General features: G+C 40.1%; 1 protein-coding gene across 1 annotated transcript in view; it reads left to right on the top strand.

The window, feature by feature from the left end:
- capn15 (calpain 15) overlaps positions 1–19161 on the top strand; it is a 55786-nt gene extending 36625 nt beyond the window's left edge. Inside the window, 9 exon segments of the mRNA XM_030163198.1 lie at positions 297–520; positions 2501–2626; positions 3701–3853; positions 6844–6917; positions 6920–7004; positions 9633–9868; positions 9959–10128; positions 13140–13318; positions 15367–19161. Of these exon segments, the coding sequence (XP_030019058.1) occupies positions 297–520; positions 2501–2626; positions 3701–3853; positions 6844–6917; positions 6920–7004; positions 9633–9868; positions 9959–10128; positions 13140–13318; positions 15367–15544 (1425 nt within the window). The 3' untranslated portion in view covers positions 15545–19161.
- Positions 19162–20099: the final 938 nt, after the last annotated feature.

Genomic DNA, 20099 nt, shown 5'->3' with positions numbered 1-20099 from the left:
ATTATCCTTTTATTTTATTCAAATACACGCAGCACCTAGCGTTAGCATTAGCACTTAGCACATTAGGAACAGTGAACTGCCATTAAAGGCGCTCAGGGGACCAGCACCGTGGTCAAGGCCACTGACAGAAGAATTAACCTATATGTACCTGTTTTTAATGGTGGTGGGAAACTAGAGGAAACCATATGAATGTGCTGCTACATTTGCAGTCGCCTGTATTAAAACAAGCCCCATACTACAGATATTCTGACACACACAGAAACTGACTATTTCCTCTTGGTTTCCTATCGTTCCAGGCTCAGAGGAAGCAGCTGTGGGTGGCGCTGATAGAGAAGGCCTTGGCCAAACTCCATGGCTCCTACTTTGCCCTGCAGGCAGGGCGTGCCATCGAAGGCTTGGCCACGTTGACGGGGGCTCCCTGTGACTCCCTGATGCTCCAGGTCAGCTCCACCAACCCACGGGAGGAACCCATCGACACTGACCTCATCTGGGCAAAGATGCTCAGCTCCAAGGAGGCTGGGTAAGAGGAGAACTCCCATAGGCATTTGAATTACAGAAAAAATACATATGTACTCTATATGGACAAAAGTATTGGGACACGTTGAATTCAGGTGTTTGTCATTGCTTTGTATCCCAGACACCTGTTCGAAAACAAACGTCATAATATAGTTTTATATTGTGATAAATATCATTGCATTGGTTGGTTTTGTTTAAGTTTTTATCTTTTCTTCTAAAGTGCCTCAGACATGGTTTTTACTTCATTTCTCTCAACATTGATTTTGTTTTTTTAATCCATGACTATGGTTTTAAATGTTCTACCTCTAAATTTCTAAAATATTTTTCATGCTCTGACTGTAAACAATAATTTTCTACCACATGATTGATGGACAAAAATATTGGGACATATCATGACTGCAGCTCATAAGATGTCCTGGTCATGCTCACTTGAAATATAAGCCCCTTTGACACAGCACTACTGTTATGGGAATATTTCACCTTTATTCCGAAATGGCATCTGTGTGAACGAAATGCTGAGATCATTAGGTGCCACCTTTATCGCGGTTCTGTAACACCTCTGGAAGTAGTAGCAGAGCCGTGATAAAGGTGGAATCATGATTCTGGAGCGCTATGTAAAAGGAACACTTCTCATTCCGCAACCAAGGTGTGTCGTTTTGATGACATTTTGCGTGTGCGACTCCCGTGCTGGGGGATTTAAAAATGAGCATGGGCCATGTACAGTAAACAAACATATCAACACGACCAGAAAGATGCCGAACTGGGGAGATTTCGAGATCCGTGAGCTGTTGTCACTTTGGGCGGTGGACTTTATCTGTGCTAACATTTGTGGAACGGTAAAAGACAGGCCAACTCTGGAGAGGTTAGCAACACCACTATGCTCTGGGTATTTCCGACGTGCAAGTCATGCATCACACTATGTGCTGCGCTGCCTCACTGCCCCTTTGATTCCAGAAACGCAGGTCCGCTGTGTAAAAGTCCAGCCTGTCTCACCTCTGTTACTCCTTTGGCTTGGCTGGGGAAATCAGTCAATGGTGGAAAAAAGGTGGGATCACCTTCTCACCTTTTTTCAGGAATCTCTGAATAAAAGTGGCTATAAGCATCAATATTTCCTTAAAGTTTAATGGAAGATTTTTCTTCCTAAGTAAGATGTGAAGAAAGTAGGTGGTTAGTTATGGGTGAAAATTATTATTCAAAATCAGTCACGGATAAAAAATAAAATCAATGTTGAGAGAAATTTAGTTAAAACCATCTCTGGCGCATTTTGGAGGCAAAAATAACAATTTACCCAAAACTAACCAACGTAATGCTGTGATATTTATTACAATATAAAACTATATTATGACATTTGTCCTTATTGTTTTGTATACCAGACCCCTGTTAGAAAAGAAACACCTGAATTCAACATGTCCATATAGTGTATGTGTGGAATTTGCAGATAAATAATGGTGGATTTACAGTATAATGTTTTTGAGATGGATTTCTGTATTATAGTTATCCAGAGGTCATAAACATCCTATTGGAGGAGACTGTAACTCTAAAGCTATGAAGGGTGAAGGGCCAACCTTGAGCTTACTGTGTGTCAGTAATAAAAGAGCTCTGGTAATGAACACTTTGATATCTGAGCTTTCAACTCACATGAGACAACTAGCAGAGTTCCTAAGGGGCCAAATTATCGGTGCCCAAACTGCAGGTCCATCTGTCAGAAAGCCTGCACTCTTTTTTTTATTATATCAAAAGGAAACAACCTGGAAAACCATGACAACATACAGCGCACTGCAGGAAACACAGACAAGCTGCAGCTGTCGCAAACTGGAGCAAGATCAACACAGTGTATCAGACGCATACACTCATTTATTGTTTTTTTGTTTTGTTTTTTTTGCTATTAGACAGATAAAAGTTTAAGGCAGAGAATATTCAGCTTTTCATGTGATGACAAATGGCCGCAGCCTTGCGTCATATATATGTTGTGTTCATCTCGTAGGTTTCTGATGGGTGCATCATGCGGAGGAGGCAACATGAAAGTAGATGATGTTGTTTATGAGTCGCTGGGTCTGCGGCCTCGTCATGCCTACTCCATCTTGGATGTACGAGACGTTCAGGGTTACAGGTGAGCGTACCTGCTCGTCTTTTCATGCTTCTGTCAGTCTCTTTAGTTTCTGTGCTCTTTAATTATTTACATCCCATCTTCAATCTGTGCATACTGATCGCCAGCTGCTTCTAATGGTACCTCATTTCACCTCTGTCCTTCCATCTACTCTTTACACCACACTACGTAGTAGATGGAATGAAGTAGAGTGTGTCATTTTGGCGTCCTGCCCACATATGGCCTGGCACATAATGTTCATTCACCGAAGCATCGCATTCACCCTTTCTGGTTGAGTGCTGTTCCGCCTACAAAATCCATATCCTAGTTATTATAAGGCTCAAGCATGTCCCATTTGTCTCCCTTCCCAGGACTATTTTCTATTAGTATATAATAAAATCCTGCAAATAGGAGTGGTTTCGTCAGGTGTGTACATTCACAGTCTGTTATGATGATTTAACTCAAACATGAGATTATTTTGTCGATTTCATAAGTGAAGCACCCAAAGTTTAGAGATGATCACGCAGGTGCACACTTTGTACTTAATTGGGATAGTCGCTCGATGCCAGTGAACAGCAGGTGCTCACCAGTTTGGTTTGATCGCTTTGATCAGGGATGCATTATGAGTCTGCACAATGGAGCCTTCTTCTTTCCTACCTGTGAGAGCAAGTTGAGTGTAGCCATAAATCCCAGATGTAATTTGCTCAAGAGCCACACACAGCCACTTTAATTTACTGCCATAAGCAATCGGATTGGAAGATTGGGCCACAGCGCTGATCTAAAATGAGTTGGAGTCCTCCTGCGTGGAGCCAGAGGAGATGAAAAGCAGCTTGGAAACAGTGATTCACCTGCCCTTCTTTTTTGGAAAGTGGGGACTCTCCAATATGGTTTTCTATTATAACTCCTAAGTTTTTCACTGTAGGGAGGACGCCATAAAGGGAAATGGGTTGTTAAGAAGTAGGCAATCATCCATAATAGGAGCAGTGTGAGTCTGCAGAGATGGAGATGCTGCATTGACTAAAAATTCTTGTCACTTTAACCAGAGGCAGTATTTTCCCCAGCTGAGTTTCTGTCCTTTCCGTCCCTCCATGGCTCCAGGTTGTTGCGGCTTCGTAACCCGTGGGGTCGCTTTTCGTGGAATGGCAGCTGGTCGGACGAGTGGGCAGACTGGCCGCAGCATCTGCGTCATGAGCTCATGGCCAACGGCAGCAGTGAGGGGGTCTTCTGGATGGAGTACACCGACTTCATAAAGTAGGATTCTTTGAGTAATAGGTTGATATGTATATAATTAGGCTAATTTATACAGACTGATTTCTAGGTTAACCTATGCTCCCCCTGGTGGTCCATCAGTGGAATGGTAGCTCCTATAGCCGTACCTTGACCTATTATGTCAACAAATGTTAGTCTTTTTCTGGATATATGTAATTAGGGCATGATAGATGTAAAGAGTAAGTGTTTTATAATTAATTTTGATCAGGGGTGATAAAATGATAATAATATTGCAATTTTCATTATCATTTAGTACCAGACATTTACACCCCCTGTGCAAGAAGGAGCGATTCTGCAGATCATTCCCCACAGCCATCAGACTCAAGCAGTTCCCAATTTTTTCCGTTATATTTTCATTTTCTCACTCGTTTATGGGTTGTTGTTTTTTTTATATACCTGTCTTTTTCTGTGCACTTGCTGGTTGTATGTTGCTGTTGCTATCTGTGAAATTTCCCCACGGTGGAATGAATAAAATCTTATCTTATCTTAGTTTATCTTAGCTTTACTTACTTATCTTTTATTTCTTATCTTATTACGTCACAACATAGTTTTTTTTAGTGTATCATGATGATTTCTGTGGAGGATAAAGGACTATGATGATCACAATATAATCTAGATTTTGTTTATTATTATCATTTTATTTTACATTATCAAATCAAACCCGAAATGTTTCAGTGTTTTAACGTACTTTTACTCATATATGCTCCGATGTTGAAAATCAACCAACATCTACCTTTATATTTCTGAATTTTCTGACTATTTATAAAAGCTAAAAAACACAAAAATAACCCTGTTGTTTCTTCACCTTCCACTCCATCTTACACTTTTAGCCGTTTCGCCCCAGTTCCAGCTAATGTGCTTGTAACTACACTTACCCTTGTGTTGATTACAGAAACATATAATTCTGTATGGATTTATTCCAAGAAGGATTTACCCAACAACTCTCAAAATGTCCCTTCATTTCATCATGATGGACATATGATGGTTGGCTTAGTAATCTCATACATTTGCGGATTTTAGTGACCATCTGTTATTGACACAACGCTGTGTGACAGGGCCTTTTTTTTTTTCTGTGTTTGTTGACAAGCACATTATACACTGGTTCCCACACCATTGTATTATAGAATCGTGGTGGTTTTTTGTTTTGCTTCTGGTTGCCAGGGATTTGGCAGGCAGAAGCTTGTCATAGCTCACAGTGTGTTTTGTCATATTAGATTAATCCTGTCATTCAGTCAAACACAGTATCAATTATTGATCGGTGTTTTTTTTCCCTGTTCTTCTTCTTTGCTTTTTAATACAAGCCTGAATATCCTTCCCTTTCTTTAAAACCGTTCTGTCTTTGGCTATCTAGAGGAAGTTGTGGGGTAAAATTGAATATTTTATGTATTTTATTTCAGCAAAAACATCGGAATAAATAAACCTGATTATACTTTTCCATGGCATAGTTTCACTGACCAGACTAAGGCAGCTCAGCAAAAGGTCTGTCATATTGTCAGCAACATATGTGAGCGATGGATTACATTAGTCCGCCTCTGTTGCAGGTCCACCTTAAACGGACAGTCTGAGTGTACATGGGGTCTGTTACTCATGCCGCTCCTGTCTAACAAAATCACAGCTGCAATAAGTCCAAAAGGATGACTGTAACTGTCCTCAACGACTCCAACCTGAAAAATACATTTGGCCCAGATAAAGATCCCATTTGTCTTGTGGCTGTTATTGCTTTTTCTGACAGACAAATAATCCGTGTGCTCGATGGCGTACGACAAATGTATAGCCTTCGACTGCACTGCATTTAATTTTTTGCAGCGGGCAAAATGAAAAAGTGAGTGTTACAGTTCTACAAATTGGGATAAATATGTCTAATTTAATATTAATAAATACATTGTTGTAGTTTGTTTCTCTTGGTATCTTGATTAAATAGTAACAATTTTATAACTGAGTTATACTATGTGTTTTATGTACATTTTTAGCCTGTATGTATGACTGAAATTTCAATTTTTTTTACTATCTGCTGCTGCTGTCTTTGTTTGGAGACTCTTGCAAACTAGATTTTTTTTTTTTCACATGTGTTTTTATTGAGTATCCTTTCAACTTATAAACCAAAGCAATATATAAAATGGGGATGATACACTTTTTTTAAAACATAAATGAACAGATGAAGAAAATAACAGATAGAGCATTTCAGATATCAACAATTAAACTACAAAAATACTGATGAAAATGAAAATGTGCATACTTTTAAAGATAACCATACACAATTAAATAAATGAATAAAATAAAATAGTAATTTACAAATAATTAATAATAAGTAGAAGAACAAAAGAAAAAGCATACATATATGCACAAATATACACACGTACATACATACATTAAAATAAAGAAAATAAAACCTATTAAAGGTACAGAGGATGTGTTACACAGCAAACTAGATTTTTTTTAAATTTTTTCCCTGATTAAAGAAAGATTAATAAATAAATACAATTAAATACAAACATAAGGCTCTAACAGCATAAGTACCTGACTAGCCATATATGTCTCTAGTGACCAAAATCCACTGTAAAACTTCACCCTACCTGCCTCTTCTACTTCTTCATGTCCTTTTCCTCGTGTTTTTTTCACGAGACAAAGGTAAGATGTAAGGCAGTTGTCAGAGCGGGGTTCGGAAGTGATGAAACTGTGAAAAGCAGACTGAAAGTAAGGAAGAAGGTGGTCTCTGGGGGGCTCCGTCTTTGAAAGAAGGTCTGATATCTTAGCAAGGTAAATGCTGTTTGTACAGCCCTCGGAGGCTATGCTAATGTTTAAAGAGTCACTTGGATACATACAAATAGACTCGGCTCATGACTGGGGGAGATCAACCGGTCCAATTTGCTGTAGTCTCAGTAGAACGCTATCGGAAAAGGTGAATGATATCTTTCAAATGCAGACACTCGCCGTGCTTATTTAAGGCGTTTCTTTCCACCCTGCCTCTCTAGGTACTTTGACTCTGTGGACATCTGTAAGATCCACTCAGACTGGCAGGAGGTGAGGGCTACAGGGTGCTTCCCCAGTAGGCGAGCGGGCCGGTCACCGTCACAGCCCTCACTGTGCTGGAGAGGACGGCGCTGGAGTTCGCCCTCTTTCAGGAGGGAAGCAGGTAAATGGAGCCGTCAGGAACACTCAGGACTCATACTTTGCTGCTGTCAGCTTTTAGTCCTCCTTCAAACCTTTATTTTCTTCCCATGCACAAGGGCGATCCATTTCAATGCTTTTCAAATCACTGGACAACGCAGGAGACCAAGAGGTCAAATAACTATATAGCTCCTCACTCTCTATTTTCGTTTCCTTTTTGCTTGGCTCCTATCTGTTATCACCTGTGTAAAATGTGAAATAAAATGTAAAAAAAATGATCAGACAGCAGTAATAAGAACAAGTGGTGCCAGGCACAACAAACCCCACCCCTTGCATGTATTGTAGCTTATTTTGGCATTAATCCTGCTGATGTCATCATGTCTATGTGTGCAGTGATGTCAGCATAACAGTTGCCTCTATATATATGCCAAGTTTGAACTAAATTGAAACAAAATCGATATTTTTCTTTTATAGACATGAAAATTCGCCCATTATAAGTAAATGAGAGAAGAAAAAGATTTTAACAATTTATTAAAAAGTTTGAACTAATAATAATGATACTGGATAGATTTATATAGTGCTTTTCTATGAACGCATAGGTTAAAGCGCGTACATTGGATCCATTATTCATTCACTCACACGCTGGTGGTGGTAAACTACATTTGTATCCACAGCTGCCCTGGGGCAGACTGATGAAAGCGTGGCTGCCAATTTGCGCCTACAGCCCCTCCGACTACCACCAAACATTCACACACATTCATACACCAGTGTGAGTAGCAGCACTGGAGGCAAGGAGGGTGAAGTGTCTTGCCCAAGGACACAACAGCACATGACTAGAACCGCCAACCCTTGGTTACTAGATGACCCGCTCTACCTCCTGAGCCAACTTTGACCTACTCTTCTCAAAATTTAATAACATCTGTTGCTGGGTCACTAGCAATCTATAAACGCACTTGGTTTGAATTCAACCAATAGTTTTGCTGCTACAGACATTTGAATTTGCACCCATTATGAGTAAATGGAAGAAAACAAGATTTGAAAAAATTCATTAAAATTTGAACTTCGACCTACGTTCCCAAAATGTAATCAGATCTATTCTTGGTCACTGGCAATCTATAAAGCAAATTTGGTTTGAATTCACCAATAGTTTTGCTGCTAGGGTGTTAAAAACAAACAAACAACCAAACCAAAAACAATACTCCTTGCCTCCCCTTCAGGGGGGTGGTGTAATAATCAGAATCATAATAAACTATTTCAAAATAGCATTAGCCTCATAGCATAATTGCTATGTCATATTTTTGGTCAAATTGTGAAAGCAGCATAACTTTACTCTCCTTAATACTGCCGCTTCATTTTATGCATGAATGACATTTGGCTAAAATATGACGTAGGCAATTATGGTGAGGCTAACGATATGTAAATTAAGTGAGTTTCTTGCTTTTTAAATAATCATGCACATTCTAAATGGATTCAACACCTTATTTTACTGTTGTACCTCAACTATAGACACTGTAAATATTCCCATCTATTAATGACCTGTATAAATGACTGTAACACACACATAAGTCATTCACTTGAAACGATGGTTTTTAAATAATGCTAATGCGATAATGATATGAGCATCCACAGTGATGAACGCTGAGGCCAAACATATGCTGTGCAATCCAGCTGTGCCTGAGTCCTAAAATGAATATTGATGATCCATTACTGCTTTAGGATGCACTGTGGAATATATTTGTTCCACACAAGAGCGCAGATTAGTACAGTGGTCTTTAAACGTATTCTGTCAGTATTAAGGCGGACTTATTGAAATGCATAGAATCGCTTTCTCCCCATCTTTGCATGCAGCGGCTATTTTCAACGAAATTCAACACTGTTTTTTGTTTTCTTATTTTGTAAATGACCTGTAAAATCATATATATGTTGTTTGCTGGTCAGGGTTTTCTAACGTTAGATTGCTCTGAGAGTCTGAATGTGATCCCAGTGATATGACCAACCCCTTCAAAACCATCATACGCACATTTTTCTTGGTAGTTCTTCTCTATTCAGCTGGACTGATTTTGCTCTTTTTGAAAATGTTTCATCTCTCATCCAAGACACTTCTTCAGTTCTGAAGTGACGATATGATAGTCTTACCAATGAGTCTATTTACATGCACATCAGTACTCTGATCATTATTCAGTTTCTGGAGTTGTCAGATTATTTAAGTGGCCATGTAAACAGGATAATCTGATATGTTTTATCAGATACCAACAGTAATATAACAGATACCAGATTAACACACCTGGATTTATCCCCGATACTCTGATATCATCCTGCATGTATACAGGTTAATTTGATTTATTTTGTTCTTTTACTACTGCGCATGTGTAAAAACAATTAAAATCATAGAGAACGGAAGTTACACAGTCAAATGTCAGCAGAAGACAACAGGAAGTTTAAGTCTAACATCACTATGTACATATGAATGTACCCGGAAAGAAATCTGATAACAGACTGGAGCGTCTAAACCAGGGTTAAGTGTATGTAAATTGCATAGATCTGACAATTACAATTATCTGATTAATCCCAGTTATCGGACTTTTATGGTCATGTAAACAGGCTCATTGTCGTATCTGTTCTCTAACCTGTTGGTTGACTCCTCCCTCCCCAGGCGCTCAGACACGGCCGACAGCCACCTGCTGGACCTGTGCATCATGGTATTTCGCGCGTCCTTCGGCAGCAGCAACAAGCTGACTCTGGGCCGACTGTTGGCCCACAGCAAGCGAGCTGTGAAGAAGTTCGTTGGCTGTGATGTAATGCTGGAGCCGGGCGAGTACGCCGTGGTCTGCTGCGCCTTCAACCACTGGCAGATGAACGTCAGCGGGTCTGGAGGTCCACCAACGCCAAGTATGTACAGACGTAACAAGACAGCGGTGTAAGTTTAACACAAACAGACATGAGTACTAATTCTCAAACCCATCACAATCTCCCTTCCAGTCTCGAGCCCTACTAGCGGAGCAGTACGGAGGCCCAGCCAGGACTTTCCAGGCTACATCCTCGCCATCTACAGCTCGCGACAGGTGATGGTGGAGCAGGTGGAGGCGACTGCCACCACGCTGGCCGATGCCATCATCCTCCTCACGGAAAACAAAGGCGAAAGACATGAGGTGAGACGCAACACGAGCAAACTCGCAGCTTGCATTGAAACTTTCCCCTGCTTTCACTTTCACCCCCCCCCAGACACGCACATGCACCTGTTCATCTTTTATGAATATAAAATAAGCGCCTCTAACACTGGAGGATACTTGTAACACCTCTGTAAGTCACTTTGAGATTGTACTTTTAGATTTTCTCAGCAGAGTCCCGAATCCTACTGTGCTTTACACGTGCATGTCTGAGCATGTAATCTTCTCACACACACACACATACACACACATGCACACACACACCCACAGGCACTCATACCCAGGGAAACAAATTATTCTGGCTCTCCTGAACAGCATCCTCTTGAAAGTGCTGTCACATTGGCTGATATTTTGGATGATGACAGAGCTTTTTAAACACACGAGTTCATCTTTGTTAAATCATTCAGATCCTCAGCTCTCCAGGAATTCACAACTCACTGTAGGTGGGCCCTCCGTGTTGGAATTCATGACAGCCACTACATAAACAGTGGTGATTTTGAGATGGGAATAAATGATTGGAACAGCCCCTGACACCTGAAACAAAAGCTTTTTACTTAGAGACGCAGACATTGTAAGACAGGAGGGTTTTTTGTTGTCTTCTTTTTGCAGATACGATGTGATTATTAGATGGTTTTACTGAGGCTCTAGAGGTGAAATGATGGCAGCCTAAGCCGTTTAACTGGTCCTTCTATTCACAATTACAGGCCCCAGAGGAGAGATCAGCAGCCACCACAAAAGAGATGGAAACTATCTCAGTTTAAGAGAGTCTTTGTGAATACATGTTGCAGCCTTTAAAGCAATTTAATGTAAATACAGTGACTGGTAATACACTTTTACAGTGGAGCTATCCAAAAGTTAGATTATTTTTCAGGCATCTGATGGTTTTGAGAGTTTAATATATCATTTGACAACTGTAATATAAAGTATTCTCACTGCACATAATAGATTCAGTATAAACTAAAATACAACACAAGCTCCAGTAAGTTTTACATCTGACTGCCGAAACTGATGACAGTAGAGATCCAGTAATTTTTTTGGTTAAATATATACTGTAATAAATGAACTGCATTCATAAAGCACTTTTCATTCAGCGGAATCTCCAAGTGCTACAGAGAGAAGGCAGTCCAATAAAATGAAAAAAATAAATAATGTACTATATCAAGACTAAAAGACTAAGCAAATAAAACAAAGCATCATGGTGGGCCTGTCTATATAGGAATGTCTTTAGCCCCTTTTTGAAAGAGTCCAGTGACTGTGGAGCTCTGAGGGAGTCAGGGAGGGAGTTCCAGATATGGGGGGTGGCAGAGGAGTATTTATTTATTTATTTTTAATATCTGCATCAAGTAAGTAAGTACGAGTAGGCCCGGTCTCCCATGGTCCGAAATTTAGTTCTGGGGGGAGAAGGAGGGTGTAGTTGTGGGGCTGGAGGCTGCGGGAAGAAGTGTCAGGGGTGAGGAGGTGCTTGAAGTAATCGGGGGCATTTCCATGGATGCACTTGAAGGTGAAGGTTGATTCTGAAAAGGATTGGTAGCCAGTGGAGGTTATGGAGTACAGGAGTGATGTGTATGTTCTCGATGGTTAATTGCAAATGTCAATCAGTCAATCAGATTTTATCTATACAGGGTGTTTAAAAAAAACTATACATTTTGAAAAATTACTCCCAGTTCTGCATTTAATAATTTTTTGGAATTTTGTTTTATGGATGTCGGTAGGTAGGGGATTGGTGGATATTTGTCCAAATTTACAGACCCAGGTTTTCATGCATGAGTGAGCAGGGTCAAATTGCGCAATCCAAGTTAAAACTGGTTTGCACGAAATAGCAGTGGGATTTAAATCCAATCAAAGGTCATAGGAGGGGACAATGGGCATCCATCTTGTCTTCCACAAAATTGCCAGGTTACAGCATTAACACTTTGGCCACCATGTCAATTTCATTTCTTTACCCATGGCAGCTGTTCCTGCCTTTCAAAGTTAATTGAACTTGTTTAGCCCTGAAAATGTCACTGAGGACAAGCCAGGTTAGGGTTAAGGTTGACATTTTCAGGCCTAAACAAGGGGAATATCCATCAATCCCCTACCTACCGACATCCATAAATGAAAATTCCAAAAATTATCAAATGCGGAACTGGGGGTAATTTTTAATAATGTACAGGGTGGGGAAGCAAAATTTACAATGTTTTGAGGCAGGGATTGAAAGACAGTGTATGACCAATTAGTTTATTGAAAGTCATGAGAGTTTATTTGCCACAAGAAAATTTACATAATAGAAAATGTTTTTATTCTGTGTGTCCTCCTTTCTCAATAACTGCCTTCACACGCTTCCTGAAACTTGTGCAAGTGTTCCTCAAATATTCGGGTGACAACTTCTCCCATTCTTCTTTAATAGTATCTTCCAGACTTTCTCGTAATAGTTTTGCTCATAGTCATTCTCTTTTTTCCATTATAAACAGTCTTTATGGACACTCCAACTATTTTTGAAATCTCCTTTGGTGTGACGAGTGCATTCAGCAAATCACACACTCTTTGACGTTTGCTTTCCTGATTACTCATATGGGCAAAAGTTTCTGAAAAGGTATGGATAATAGTGTTAGGTATGATTATGACATCAATATATGTTTGGTTTCAAAACAATTGACGTAGTGCCTGCTGAGAAAAAACAACTAAATGTTCATTGTAAATGTTGCTTCCCCACCCTGTATATATTTTTTTGATACACCCTGTATAGGGCCACATCATAACAATATCTAAACCAGACTCTTAATAAGCCAAGTAACAGAACCTCAACAGAATTCTCCAGGACCAAACCCTTGGTGACAGTGGTGAGGAAAAGCTTCCTTTTAACATGAAGAAGCCTTGAGCAGACCCCAGCTGGAGGATGGTTGTCTGCCTTGACCAGTTGGGGTTAAAGAAAGAGAGAGAGAGATATTGGGCGACATGGGAGGAAACGGGGGGCAAAACATGTCACCTAAGTCTTTCTGCTTCTGTTTCCTCAGGGACGCGAGGGAATGACTTGCTACTACTTAACCCACGGCTGGGCAGGGCTCATAGTGGTGGTAGAGAACCGCCACCCCAAGTACTACCTCCACGTCTCCTGCGACTGCACTGACAGCTTCAATGTAGTGTCCACACGTGGCAGCCTCAAGACCATCGACAGCGTACCACCTTTGCACCGGTACACCTTCTCCTTCCACATACACGCAAAACTAACTTTTTTTTTTTCATATATACAGCTGTGTTGAGATGAAATGCTCCGGAAACATATGCCACAGGTGCAGCAAAAGGTGCACCTATTGAGATGATTAAATCTTTACGCACATGTCCGCTTATATAAACGCAGTGATCCTGGAGGATTAGCAGTCTGTATATCTTAATAATCCACTCTAGGCTCGGTATAAGCACAGTTAGAGCTCCCTTTGTTTTATCTTGAACTCAGGCGTACACTAGCCAATTAAACCCACTGCTTTAAAAGCTCGAATATATTGTCGCCAGATACACACGTCCGAAATCAAGCATGGTAAAGCTGTTCACGTATCATTAGGTTCCTCTGAATTTAGATTTTTGGACATCCATAAACGTTTCAGCTGCAAATTAATATATATTTACTACCTAATCACCTCGATGTTATGTACCATATAATAAGAAACTGTAAAAAGTCACCATGTGTGAGGATCATGTCATTTTCTTTCTCAATTAACAAGAGTTTAATATCAATAAAGCCCCGGTTGCTGCAATATCACAGTCCCATTTTGTGATACTCTACTTCATTGGTTATTATACTGTCAGTCTATAGGCGACAGCATTGAGGAGCTAAGTAATCATTAAATGTAACTGTCTCTGAAGAGTGGATGTATAATTAGTTTGACATGAGATGGTGTAAATGATTGTATCAAGTGGTGTTTTCCTGTTCCTTCTCACCTTACTACCTCGTCGTGTTCTCAAAATGTATCCGGAAATTAAGCAAATCCACTGCTCATTAATCAATGTATCTTCCTCCAGTCCAAGGTTTAATCATTCAGCACAAGTCTTTAAGTGTTTCCACATCAGCGCAGTCTAATAGTTTGGAATTGTTCATGTATTTTTATTTAGTCAGTTTGGTTTTTAAGTATTAAAGTTTTTTGTCTTTGTGTTTTTTAGCTCGGTATATAACTGCTTATACATGTGCTCAAGTAATTTTAGTATTCATTAGTTTTAGTTTTAATACCTTGATTTTAGTATTTTTTTGTATTTATTTAGTTTTTTCAGCTGTTTTAAGGAAAGCCATGATTTACAGGACATAAAAAAGATATGACAGGATGCGTGACACTGAATCTACACTGAGGGAAAACAATGTTATTCATTTGCTCATGTTGCTTTTTTCATTGTAGTTGTTATTTGAGTTTCATGTTTTTTATATATTTATTGCATTTAGTCAAATCTTATTTTCACTATGCGGGTTAGTTTTTGTTTATGCTGTGGTGCTTGATAATTTTTTAGCATCACTACATAAAAATTCCCATTTACCTCTCAGCTTGACATAATTCAACTGGTCTGAGAGGAAACAAAAATGATACACTCCATTTCCAGGCTCTAGAAAATCAATGCAGCGATGCAGACTTTGGCAAATCATGATATTTTCAGACAAGTAGGCGGTTTCAGTATGTGATGGCACCTGTAATCCACGATTGCTCAGATTGTGATCCTGATCTACTGCACGGTTCAACGTGAAAATTTGAAAAAGTGTCTTCTCTTTTCCAACACTGATACAGTACAGAGTCGTTAATCTTTTTTACCTCCACCAAGGAACGGCAGAGGTTATGTTTTCATTGGGGTTTGTCTGTTTGTCTGTTAGCAAGATAACTCAAAAAGTTATGGATGGATTTTGATGAAATTTTCAGGAAATGTTGATACTGGCACAAGGAACAAGTGATTAAATTTTTGTGGTGATCGGGGGGGGGGGGGGGTGATCTGCCTTGGCGGAGGTCTCTGCTCTCCAAGTGCTTTTCTAGTTTTAATATTGTCTTTTAATTTGGACCTAAAGGAAAGAGCTGCAGAAAGACGGTTATTTTCCATCTCTGGCTCCTTTAGCTTTAACTGTAGCAAACCTCTGGATCCATGACTTACCACTCTTCATCATTTTCGATAGTGTGTTGTATTCGGACTGAACAATGGGATGCCTTGAGTAAAACCAGGCTGGTCTGTAACTAGACGCCTCTCTGTGCTGCTCTCTGTCTCCCCCTGCAGGCAGGTACTGGTGGTGCTCTCACAGCTGGAGGGAAACGCCGGTTTCTCTATCACCCATCGTCTGGCTCATCGTAAGGCGGCCCAAGCCTCTCTGGGAGATTGGACCCCGACCAAGGCCACCCACAGTCCTCAACTCACCCCGGACATTGACGGCTTGCACCGACCCAGACCCCTATGACCACCGCCCTCCTGCACACACACATGCACAGACTCTAAACCAATGAACTGTCAGAGCACTGGAAACCAGGCAGGGGGTAAACGCGGTGCATCATTAAAACAAGGAGTACGATGTGTATATGTGTGGTTCTTTTGGTGAACACACACCTGAATGTAAAGCATTATGGGCTGCATTTGTGTGCTCTCCTTCTTAAGCTCCATAAAATGCTACCGCTTTCATCCGGCCCACACACGCGCTCTGTTTTTGCCAAGTGGATGTGCCATGTCAGGATGAAATGAGGGAAGTGGGGCAACCGGGACTCCCCCTACTCCAGGCAACCCAACAGGATCCAGTTCAGACTACTTGAACATTTTTTTTTTGTTTGTTTGTTTCTTTGTTTTTGTACAAGCGCTGTATGTGGAACAGATGTCAGACATAAGTTTCATATGCTTGGATTAGACCCTGTTTTCAATGAGCTTCACAAGAGTCAGGGTGGAGTGCTGTAACTACTGAGCCATTTTCTGGCCCACAACCTATGAGCCAATCACCCGCCCCACTGAGACATTTCCCCCTATTCCATGTTGTCCCCAAGTACGCCCAATTGGAGAGCTAACAAACTGAGAGGCCCTCACCCAGCCCTCAGCGTGGTACTTAATGAGCCAAACCCAACAAGTAGTTCTACTCAGTCATGCGCGTGTTGTTTAATTTGTGACAGTACTGTCGTCAGTCTTAACTGTTTTATACACAGACCTTCTTGCTGACCCATCTATGTTTGTGAGTGTGTTTGAGGTCATACAAAAAGCCATCAGTCATACAGTACTGTCAGCATCCACCTCTCCATCATCTCTGCAGTGCTCTGTAGCGCTCTTTCTAGCTCAGGACCAAACCCATAATTTGTACATTAAGCCGAACTCAAAGAAAACCTCAAGCTGATTTTTTTTTGTGGCAGGTCTACGGTGCCCACATAGTTGGATTACCATCTTTCCTCTTCATCTGTCGTGTGTAACTTTGTAATCAGTCCGCTCTCATTTGATCACCTTGTTAAAAGTAGATTTGTGGGTTTTTAGCTTTGAAATGCTGACGAATTATTTTGTTTCCAACCTCTGTCTCTTGTGTTCCTTCTTCGAGTCATTTTAATTCACTCAGTCCCAGATTGGGGTGTGAACGCTGGAAGAAAGTCATTTAATGACTCGCTTTATAGTATTTTATCCCTTAGGCGCACTGGTTTCCTCATCCATTTCAGCTGCCAGTCCATCTCTGAACACATCATTTCACAGCTTAGGAACAACTCCCCTCTCTGGACACCATCTAGAGTAAAATAAAGTTGCATCTTGCACTCTCGGATTGTGACACTTTAAAATTTGTGTCTCATCTTTTTTCGGTACTGAAGGTCAGGATGTATTTGTCAATTTGTCACACTTTGGACAGTTTGCCAGTTTGTGGATTTACACTTTAGTGTACTTAAGGTGTACTGGAGGAAGTCGCTGTTGTTTGAACAGTTAGTTTGCCATAGGGGAGCTGTTAACAGGAGCTGTGGAGTTTACTTTGGGAGGTCAGGGACCACTTTTGTTTGCTTGGGTGTAACGTCCCCCCAGAATATACCGACAGCAACAGCAGAGTCCTCTTGTAATAACAAATTACCATTTTTTTTTCTGGCTCCGTGCACACATAACAAGAGAGAGAGAGAAGGGACCCCTGAGACATGTTGTGACACAGAAAATAGTTAAATTCCCTCACAGTTAGAGCAGAGCAGTTTGTCTGCAGCTGTTTCAGGGCCTCCTGTGACGCTCCACCACCTTGTCCTTTTCAGTTTCTTCAGTGTCAAAGCCATCATTCCTGTTTCAATAAGCATCTTTCAGTCCTCACTATGGCAACATAGTGTTTTATCAGAGGCAGAGGGGAGGGAAGTTCATGGTACTATAGTAACAGGAATAACATTATGTCTTATGATTATGTGGTTAAATTGAAGAAAAAAAAAACTTGAAAGCTGGGTACAGGCCTGTCGGTAGTTGCACAGAGAATGATTGTATGGAAAAAGAAGGTTTACATTTTATGTTAACAAGGTCATTTTAAGTAGAAAGATGTCTCCACCGGATGATTTAGTCAGATATTAAACTCAGCGTCCTCGTATGTAGCTGTTGCATAATCTCATTCATCGTCGTATTTGTTGGTGCTGATGCTAAATGGCAGCACTGTGTCCTGATGCTTGCAGTCTTACATGTTCATCTGTCACCTTTTCTTCTTCAAGTCTTTAAGACATTTTGTCAGAACTGCTACAACGGTGCAGTGTTTCTTTATTGAAGCTGAGGCAATTGTACAGATGTTTCTGATAACACCTTACATCCTATCTCAGCGATAACATGGTTATAGTGGTGATAAATATAAAGTAATACCATGCACTTCCCTGTGTGACCGTCATGTATAGCAGTGAAAATTCTTGGTGGTAAAAACAGTAATTACCTTATGTTCCAGATTTTCACGCTGATAATTGTTACCTGGAAACGCATGAGGTCATTTCTGTGTAATAACTGCGAATCAGGGCTCCAGAATGCAAAACTACATGTTGTATTAACACATTCTTAGCCTGGATCGATGGAAGTACTCAGAATAAGGCTGAATATTTCTGTTCACGTAGCCGCACGATTGTTATTCTCCCTCCTTCCTCTTTCTGTACCTTATTACTTTCGATATAGCCCTCGCTACGTGAAGGAACAACTTCCAAGCTGCAGTTACACCTCAAAAATGACAAGTTTTGACACACCGCTTTTTAAGCAGTGTTTTATTTTGTAAGGATTCAGTCATTTTAATACTAAGAAATGCTCCCTCTTGCACACGTTCCACTAGAAGAAATTCTCCCCGTTTTCTTAGGTGCAACATCCTGCACAGTTAGATAACATTTACCACTATTACCAGGATTATCTAGTTATCTGCAAAGTCAGGATATATAGGTCTGGGTAAGCAATACTACCAAACTGTCAGTCCCACTGTTACCATGTTGTTACTCAGCTCTGATGTAAAGTGCAACCATGTTTTCCAAAGAAACATAATGAGTATTTTTACCCCAACTGTGTGTGTGTGTGTAATGTCACAGCCAAGCAGCTGTGAATTTCTTATGAATTCATCTAACAAACCCAGTTAAATACTGAAGTGATGAATGACAGATTAAGAAATGTGTTAATTCATTATGGCCTCAGAATGAGTTTGACAAGAAATGAACCTGCACTGAAACCTGCAAAGACGAGGCACCTCAACATTCATTGTCCCTGGATCACCGTCATGTTCATGAGACTGAGTGACAGTTTCATACCGTGTGTTTTGTCATAATGTTTTTTTTGGCTCCTATACTGGTGTCCTTCGAACCTGCTTCTCCTCTATGAGTAAGTTGTGGTTATGACCCTTTTGTGCTTCAGGGGCGCCCCCTGCTGTTCAGGGCCTCGTTCTGCTACAGCCAGAGACCTGCACCTCAGTGGAACTGGTCGTTTTACACGCAGCGCCTTTTCTCTCCTTTGTCTGGTTTCCTCCCTGTAAATTGTACAGACTGCAGATGTAAGCCACACAAAAGAAAAAGATAGAAAAAAAATCAATGGATCCTTTTAAACTTGTAAAAAAAAAAAAGAAAAAGTATGGTAGTGAAAAAATTAAACCTAATGCTGAAAAAATGGAACTCTGATGAATGTGATATATATTTTATTGATTTTTTTTTTGTTTTTTTTTTCTGGGGGGGATATGGGTAAATGTGTAAAAATATGTATGTTTTAATTTTCAATCTCAGGTTCCAATGGACCAAATAAATTTTTTTTTAATTAAAAGGCAACATTTGTTGTTATTACTAACATAGCAGGTTTCCATCTGTCACACAGAAGCATGTAGGTTTGTGCAGATTGTGACTCACTGAGGGAGACTGTGAGAGCACAGCTGCTTCTCCTTTTTTACTGTTCACTGGTGTAATACGAAGAAATCAGAGATATCAAGCAATCTGGAAGAAAAAGACAAAGACAGGAGTATAATTACATTAGCATATCATAATGCACACACCCTTTCATACACACACATTCAAATCCTACATGAATACTCAGATACTGAAATCACTACTTCTTTACTATTTAAAGGGAGTTTTTGGAAGAAAAGAAACCAGATGTTCATGTATGATTTTTTTTTTTTTTTAGGGGTAGATCACAACAGGCACTTGAAATCTAACAGTAGAACAGTAATAAACTACTCCAGGTGTCTGGCTGTTAAAAGGAAGTTTTTCCTCACCACTGTCACCAAGTGTTTTCTCCTGGAGGTTTCTGTTGGGGGTCTAAGTTAGCTTAAGAGTCTGATCCAACCAGCTCTAAATGTAACGTGCCATGAGCTAACTTTGGTTTTCATGTGGCACTATATAGGTAAAATTTGATTGATTTGTTATACATCATAATATGTACAATTAATATTAATCCATAAAGACCCAAACATCCACTGGTGACAAAAATCATTTCCTGAAATAAAAAGAGAAATTCCTGTTGATCCACTAATCCTATCAGTCCATGTAAATAATTGTTGTAAAATACAATTATTCATCTTTTCATGGTCATCA

This window comes from Sphaeramia orbicularis, chromosome 19 (genome assembly GCF_902148855.1).
Source record: "Sphaeramia orbicularis chromosome 19, fSphaOr1.1, whole genome shotgun sequence".
NCBI lineage: Eukaryota > Metazoa > Chordata > Actinopteri > Kurtiformes > Apogonidae > Sphaeramia > Sphaeramia orbicularis.
The sequence above is the reverse complement of the archived record's forward strand: the minus strand, read 5'-3'. Positions and strand labels throughout refer to the sequence as shown.